Source organism: Merops nubicus, unplaced genomic scaffold, assembly GCF_000691845.1.
Source record: "Merops nubicus isolate BGI_N331 unplaced genomic scaffold, ASM69184v1 scaffold48376, whole genome shotgun sequence".
Taxonomy (NCBI): Eukaryota; Metazoa; Chordata; class Aves; order Coraciiformes; family Meropidae; genus Merops; species Merops nubicus.
The window spans coordinates 8,126-16,856 of record NW_008616637.1 but is presented as its reverse complement, the minus strand read 5'-3'; the positions used below and the strand labels follow the sequence as shown (position 1 = coordinate 16,856).

The 8,731-nt window shown below is 42.0% G+C and overlaps 1 protein-coding gene across 1 annotated transcript; it reads right to left on the bottom strand.

Annotated features, from left to right (window-relative positions):
* Positions 1-2,626: 2,626 nt before the first annotated feature.
* Positions 2,627-3,430, bottom strand: GJB7 (gap junction protein, beta 7, 25kDa). Its single transcript, XM_008942875.1, has one exon. The coding sequence runs from the start codon at positions 3,428-3,430 to the stop codon at positions 2,627-2,629; it is 804 nt and encodes a 267-aa protein (XP_008941123.1).
* Between the last annotated feature and the right edge of the window lie 5,301 nt (positions 3,431-8,731).

Here is an 8,731-nt window from a genome sequence, read left to right as displayed (position 1 = left end):
AAGCATAGCACTTGAATTGAATTGAATTGTGCCGGTAAAGACCAAACGCTGGCCAAGAGCAAAGGTTCAGGAAGTAGATGAGTTTGTTTCTGTTCTCTCAGGTTAAGTGAAATCTGACAGATCTGCCTTGTGTGATGCTCACTTCCCTTTTCATCAGTGGCTCTGTCAAACACTTAATTTTGCAGCCTACAATGTAAAAGCCACTTGGTGGTTTGCTACGTGTGACTTGGGGCTTTCACAAGGAAGAGTTGGTCCATAATAATTTTTCAGAATATTTCTCATGTAAAATACTGGCTTTGTCAAAACTGAAGTATCCTCCAAGACTTGAAACCTGTTGTGTTTTTTTATCATTTCATGAGTGTTGACAGAAGTAAAACCTCGAGTATACATTCCAAAGACTTAAAGTTCTTGTTTCACAGGAAAATTTTTGGTCGAAGTGGGAAGCTTTGACCAGCCACAGAGCTTTAGGGGATGCTCTGAAACCCCTCAAGCCCTGACCTCACTTTTTTTTTTTTTTTTTTTCCTTATTAGAGAGCAACTAATGCATAAATTTAGTCAGAAACCTATTGGTTAAACTGTCTGTTTCTCTCCATTTTCTTTCAAATAAACCTTGCTTTAAAAAAAAAATAAATACTTTTTCATTAATGTGCTGTGTTAAAATCTGTCTTCAATAATATAAAAAGTCATTTTGGAAGCATTTTTTATTTTGATAGTGTTGCCCTTGTCTTAAAAATAAATGATGCACTAGGGTACAGAAGGGCCAAGATAATGTGGGGGTTTGTTCTCGTTTCTCACGCTGTGGCTGTCACAGTTACACAGGGCTGATGGGCAATGGTTTTGCTTCGTGTACTCCTTGGTGGGCTTTGTCCAGTAGCTGCGGAAGAGTTTCTCACTGCGTTGCTGCCAGGAGCTGCGTTCCGTGCATGTACAGATTTAACAGGAAACGTTCTGGACTGTGTAAAGCGCGTTGTCTGCGTAAACACACCGATCCAGCATCGCCCGGCATGTAAAACTTTCACTGGCCACCAGCTGGCAAGCTAGTATCTGTGCGACTGCTGCCGCTGTGAACTTCAGCAGCAGCAAATGTATTTTCACCTTTTAGTAAAATCAAGTTTATTTTAGCACAAAAGCTTAAAAGTAAATGATCAAAAGCACATTGTTTATTCATTACTTCTTTAGAGTTCATTCTGTAACTTGCCCCCACTACTCATAAAAGTACCGCTTTGTAACTGAAGCTGGGTTTTTTTGGAGTAGAAAAAATAGTTAATGTGCTTTTGCTGCTGTTTAGTCCTCTTTATCTTGGCACAAACAATAAAATCGGTTCAATAGTCAGGCAACTCCACTTACTACAGGTGGTGTTTTCCTCTAAAAATTCAGCTCAGTACCAGTGTATGTCTGAAAGTCTTTCATCCCAGTGATGGAAAGAGAATACTAGCCTGAAATAAGTCTTTTTTAAGTACTAATTTCTGTTGTCTCAGAAGCCCAGGTTTGACAGAAGACGTCTTAGCTAATTTCTGCCCCTTTCCTGTTAGCCCAACTAACACAAAAAAAGAGCAGAGGACCTCACTGATTAAAAGAGATTCTGGGATTCTGGAGGGAGGGAACAGGTGATTCTTTTTTACTTTTTTTTTTTCTACTGGAGGCTATTTGTAAACCTAAAAAGGTTTCACATGTTCTTCTATAGCAGGAATAGTAGTATTTTCAGCCTTACTAAACAGGCCAGAGTCCAGGCTACTGAATACTAGGACTACTGGCTACTGTTTTGCCATATTATGCAGCCCCCATTTCTCTACTTGGATCCTAAGGAATCGGGAGTTATCTTTTCCCCTAATGCCACAGTCCCATAGCACAAGAAAATGACCAGGGAGCTGCTCAGTGCCAGTGACCAGGAGATAACTCTGGTGTATGCTGCCTGCAGAAGTTTGAGCCAATACTTTCACATACAGGATGTGTTCTGATGATAAATACCCTAAAAACTAGAAAGGGCTTAAATACCTCCAGAAGGAGATGCTCCACATATAGCTCAATAACCAGGTCTGCCTTTATCACCAAGGGCTAAACTAGTTATGTTTACCTCTTCCTGGTTTTTCTCTTCTTTTTTAGATGTTTTACAGTAGTCTAGGGGAATGGGCTTGTGACCATCCAGCTCACTTCAAGACACCAGCAGCCACTGTAAGCCAGTGCTCTGCAGTCACTATTTCAGCAGTTTTCATTTCCACCCACCTGACAAATGCTGCACATCCTCTTACCGTTCAGTGCCTTAATCGATCCCATGTTCTTCCAGCTCTGCATATAAAAAAAACCTCTTTTTACATGTACCAAAGCAGTTCTGCATAATATTGAAAACACAACTGTTGGAGCGCAATTGTTTCAGCATGATTTGTCCCAAGAATCTCTGTTTATATTAAAGCTTCACAGAATTTTCACATTTTGAACACCTCTTGGTTCAACATGAAAAGATCTGGATGATTCTATGCGTGACATAATGCAACTGAATTTACCCACTCAAGTAAGGGGGAACTAATGAGGAAACACTATTTCCTACATAACTAGCCTCTTAGTTCTGTAAAGCACTGATTGGAAAAGCAATTCCTCAAACGCAGCTGGTGTAAGAGGACAGTGGTCTCTAGCCTTCTTGCAAGTCAACAGAGAATTTCTCACATTCTCCTTGGATGTTCAGAGGCAAGGTCAGGGAGCTGTTGTGGAACCGTCCTGCAGCTGCCGGTCTGTTGCGACCACTGATCTCTGATATGTAGCAATTGCTTCTTGAGCCTTGATGTTTCCTGATGTACCTCTTCAGGTAACATTTTATGGAGTATTTGAAAATTAGGTAAGTCAATTCACTTAGATTTAATACAATGCACAGGCATGAAGTCACCACCAGAAAACAGAGGAAAATCATCTTCTCTGTGGGTTTGGAAATAAAGCAGTCTACAGTATTGGGGCATGGTCTTATGTCACATTTCATAAGACGTGGTACTTTGAATCCATTGTACAATTTATAAAACAGAACAAGAAAAACTATTTCAAACGCTATTTTTAAAATAAGGCTGATAAGGTAAGTGCACAGCAATCCACCATCTATCTTTCCTGGACTCCTATAAAGTTGCTGGTTGTGGTGTTTCTCTCTGTTCTCTCGGTAAGCCACATGAAAAACAACTAAGAGTGACGGGGTGGAGACCATGATTAACTGCAAAGCCCAAAGTCTGATGTGGGAGATGGGGAAGAAGTGGTCAAAGCAGACGTTTTCACAACCAGGCTGCTTGATATTGCATTCAAATTCATCGTGTTCATACTTCCAGATGTTTTCTGCGGCCACAATGTAAACCAATAAGCGGAACATGAACACAACTGCCACCCAAATTCTTCCAATTCCTGTTGAATATTTATTCACTCCACTCAGCAGATCACGTAGGAATCCCCAGCTCATTTTTCTCCTTGGGGAAAGAAGGAAATGCTGTATCAAAGAAATGCAAGATGAGAGAGAGATGCTTCCTCTTGGGTGAAGAAAAATGAGATGTTCGTTCAAGGTGAAATATAACCAGTAGCTGAAGCAATTTAAAAGTACTGAGCATTTTAAAAAGGGAAACAACAACAACAAACCACCCTTAGTTCTGTTAATTTGTACCTTCTGAGCCTGTTACACAACATTTTTTTTGCTGTTAGAATCGATTTTTTCAGTTAGGGTGAAGTTTGATCAGTCATTAAACTGTCCTCTGCAAGTAAATGTGCCTGTTCTTCACCAGGGTCTCCTCAGTGTCAGGTAGAACTTTCTCCAGACAGTTCAGGCTAGCACTCTACCACTGAGATACACTCAACGTAGCCCTGTCACAAGCTATGTTGTTAGTGGTAGTTAGTTACTGTCAGTTACACAAACACGAAGCACAATCAAATCAAATTTCACTTTCAGATTTATGTATAGGAGCCATATGTCCCATAGTAATCTGACTACCAAAATGCAGATTGTTTTCTTTTTGTCTGTGGTCTACCTTCTCCGTAAACTTGTGCAATATTTTAGTTCCTGTCCTGCTTTATTGGGCTTTATTTGTTGTAATCCTTATCATTTAAGAAATGCACTAAACTTTACTTCAAAAAGGTTTTATTTTGGAGTTTCTTTTCCACAGAAGTCTGCCCCTGTCCTAACTCTGGAACACTTCTTTTGGAAGAGATGCTTAAGGAGCCATTGGCAGCCAGACTCTCCTGAGGGTCAAAAGAAAGCTTGAGATACCCACCTCACACCTTCCCACACAGTCACCTTCCCACCTGGCCCCACTTCCAAGGTCTGCACAGCTCTTCAAGGACACTAAACTGTTTTGTAAAAGCAAAAAGTAGATGTTTTCCTACGACACAGGATGGCTGGGACACATGGGGAGGGAAATCTGAAAAGTTTCCAGATCTGTCCCTTCTATCTTTTAATGTCCTCATCTCACCTACTGCTCCTACAAGCTCTGCCTAGCAGGAGACAAAATATCCTGCTCTGTGGCTGCAGTGGCACATGCAAATCCTGCTGCCTTAGTACTGACCTATAGGCAAGTTCATCAAACTGGAAAATTTGAGTACAAATAGTAATCAGGACACAGCATCAAAAAGCTGAGGACAGGCATAGAGCTCAGTGCTTCTTTTGCTGTCCCTTGATTCTGCAGTCCATCATGACCTCTGCCAATGGCCAGACCTCTGCTGGAAAACAACGTTATTTGCCTATTTGGGTATTCCTACATTGCCGCCATTAGAGCTGGTGAGCTGGTGACACTCGAGGAGCTGAATATATTGCTGATTTATACTGAGAAGAATGTTAAAAAAGATGTTTGCATGAAGAATGGTTTCCAAGCTACTCCTTTATGCTGCAGGTAAAAAAGAATTAACGGGTTTATCAGTTGGTTTCTATCCTATCAGACATATGCTTATACACTATTAAGTATATTTGGCAGGGTGGTGACTTTGTCTTTCATTTAAGGAGTTATTTCTGTCCACTGTGTCAGCAATTAAATCTCAAGCAGAAGTTTAAATCAAGCTCTTCAAGACAGCAGCACTAGGGCTGTAATGTTTTCTAGGTAAGTAATACATGGTCAATACATCAGTCTCAAAGGAGCTGAACAGCAGCACATGAAGACAGGACTATGTCATAAAGCACAGACAAGGAAGCAAAACACATGAGTGAGAGTGAATATTGACACTCTGAATACATCTTGTGGATGAGCTGTCCTCTGGAGGAGATTGGAAAGAGAATCTCAGAAGGCCTTTCCTAGGATTTTAAGATGTGCACAAGCACTGTAGAAGAGAAGACAGAATTTTGTTACTCCATGGAAAACGAGTATGGCTGTGAGTAGGTTTTGCTAATAGCCATAAGAACTGCACCATCCCTTTCTCATATAAAAAGTCTAATGTCACCTATCAATCCATGACTGGAGTTATGATAGTTCTGGGCCTCCAGATGAATAAGTTGGGAAAGAAATGAAAGATACGCTGGGCCATCAGCAAGGCACAAAAATCAGTGGGAACCAATGCTAGTGGAAATCAGGCCATGGAGATAACCTAAATACAGACTAAGAAATTTACCTTGAGGTCTCTTTTCCCAAAGCTGAGCTGCTACTTCCTTACCTGAGCAGCCAGAGGGATTATGAAACAATAACTTTGTATCCTTTTTTGACAATTCCACACTGGGTAGAAGGTTGTGAGGGGGAAATTAAAGTCCTACTCAAAGAAAACAGGGATCAAGGATGTGACTAAAATCTCCAGCAGATCCCAAGCAAATTCTAGCCAGACAGAAGACTGAATGGATGAAATTCATGCAAAGCTATTTTGAAAGACAGTAACACATTCAGCTGTCTAGATGTCTGGCAGTGTGGCAGCACGGAGTTCACAGAACTAAAGATGGCTCCTGGTCTATTGATACGCTCTGTTGATGAGAAACTGAAATTTATTAAAGGACTATAGGGCAGGTCCTGCGGCCAGTGGTGCTTCTGCAGCCAGAAGCCTGCAGAGTTGTGGTTATCTTCTTCCATTTGCAGCCTTCACTTGATGTTGAGAAATGGTTGCATAGGACAACCTTCAGGTGCAAGACTGAAGGTATTGTTTGGATTGTAACCAGCACAGCTCCTCTGTTCAAAGGAGTCACAAATGTGCCTTTGAAAGGTTGTGTTTGCTTTATGCACCACTGTTGCTAGAGAAGATGGTGGATGTTAGCTGATGCTTTTGTGTCCTTTGAAAATACAGTTAATTCACTGAAGCATTGCTAAGAACATGTGGAACAGACAAAATAAAACAAGAGTTCAAAGATAAGGAGTTACTCAACAGGTGAACAAGAGAAAATTGACTTCATGGGACAGCACAGGCACAGACTGATGAGGATAAGTTAGCTGAGGCTCAGGAAGACAAAGACATTACATGGGTGAAATGCTGGGGTTTGAACCCCGAGCCCCTGAATTAAAGTTGACATATGGGTGATTCCCACAGCCCTTCATAAAGAGGTGGTGAGTTTGCCTTATAGCTTCCCCCCAGGGTGCGGCCGGCCCTGCAAGGAGAGACAGAAGGGAAATGAGCCCCAGGGGTCCCGCACTGAGTTGACAAAGGTCAGGTGTCTGCTTGGGGATAAAAGCTGGGACCACTTGCAGGGAGTCAGGAGTGTCTGTCTGTGGAGTGCACTCCCCAGAGCTTCCTGGTTCAGGGCAGCCCTCCTGACTCTCCCTGGAGCTGGGCCCCGGTCTGTTTAGGCCTTTGCAAACGCGGGTCGATCGGGTGAGAGTTGCCATGTGGGCACCTTTTCTTACATGTTTAACTGGCTGGTCTGGCTGTTTCCCATGCCAACTGTGGGCAACCTCGGTGCACTGTTTGTACCACCTGTTGTGGGCCGGGTCATGTCGTTTGTGGGATCGTTGGGGGTGGCGTCGATCATGTATGAGCTTGTTGACCTGTTTGTACCCCCGGCGGTCATTCCTATAGTAACATTTCTGTCTACAATACAGTCTGTGTATTGGTTCATCTCCCTGCTGGTGCTATGATTTTTGTTGGGCCTGGTCATTGGCAAAACAATGGGCTGTATGAAATTCCAAGCAAGGTGAGGATTCAGACACAGAAAAAAAGAGAAATCCTCAAGTAAGCACCAAACAACTGAGCAGTAGGAAAAAGATGACAGTATATGAGGTTTTGTAACACTTCTAGAAGTGCCAATACATGTGGAAGCAGATGACAAGAGCAGTGTCAGGGCATGACACTTTAACAAAATTACATTCTAATATAAGGATGAGAGAGGAAAAAATGGGATCCCCAATCCTTGTAGCCAAAGAGAGATTTCAACCTTAGCATTTGGAGGAGGTTCTTTTTGTGCAGAATGATCAAAGGGAGTCAAGAAGGAAAGCTGGCTAAAGGACTTGAGTAGACTGTGGGGAATATAGATAACATCAATTTGCATCAAGATAATGTCCAATATTGAGGCTAATAATTAAATGACTCAAAGGTTTAAAAAAGCAACAAAAGGGTCAGAGGGGGTCTGTTTGGCACTGTGGACATCAAGACCACAAAAAGATTTAACCTCTATTGGAAATTAAAAAGGAGACACTAGAGAATGTTAAAAAGTAAAAGATTATTTGCTCCAAGTGCCCAAGAAAAAGAATTGAGCAAGAAGTGAAGAGCAGGAATTTGAGGTTAGTTTTACCTCAGTCCCCCGCTTCATACACATATACACACACCCCAACCCCAACTTGAACAAAAGCTGAAGATTAGAAATACATTGATTTGTACTGGTTTCTAGCTGAAGTACTAAGGATGAGCATGAAAACAAGTGCCTGGGCTGCTTCTACTACCAGCCAGGAAATGGAGCAGATAATCTTTCTTCCTCTTCACAACAATCATTTATTCAGTAGACATGACTTAAACACCCCCCACTGCCAAGACACTCACATTTTGTTCAGCTCACTAGAGACACAAATGACCAGAAGAGCCTCCATACCCCCTGCCTCCCTTAGACATATTGGTGACTTGGTTTCCCCCCTTAGGCTGCAGACATGCTCTGCTGAGCAATAAGAGCAACCTGAATGCACCATTAACTTCTGAGTGTGCTGAATGTAATATATTGAGTAAAGTGTTTGAATACACTTTACTACTGTTGTTGAATATATTCATCAAATAGCCATTTCTGTCATTCAGTGAGGTCTACAGAAGGCTGGCTAATGTGCCTTCAGTAACGAATCCCTTGAAAAGCATAATGCTTAGAAAATTAGTTCACCTAGACTTCAATAAGCTCTGCCAGTTTAATTACTTTAAAGGCAGAAAAGATATCTTTGGGTAGACAAAAATGAGGGGGGAGAAGGAAGTAAGAAAATGTGAGAACAAACTAAGTAGAGAAGAAGTGGGGAAAGCATTCAAAGCGTTGAGGGCACAAAGAGGCAGCTTGGAGCTTGGCAAGCAGGCAAATTACAGGAAGAAGGCACAGTATGGAAAATGGAGATGGAAGAGTGAGAAGTAACAGAAAGAACGTAGGCCTGGGGATGGTGTATCTGTGAATTCTGTACGAAGAAGCTGAATTGTCTTCACAGGCTGAGAGACCTTAGAATGATAGGATGTTGTGAGTTGGAAGGGACATTAGAGATCATCTAGTTCCAACCCTCCTGCCATGGGCTGGGACACCTCCCACTAGAGGTAGGAGGTAGGAGGTTGTGCAGGGCCCCATCCAACCTGGGAAGTGTTTTCCCTGAATGGAGAAACACTTTCTTTTTCTGATACAAACATTGCTACC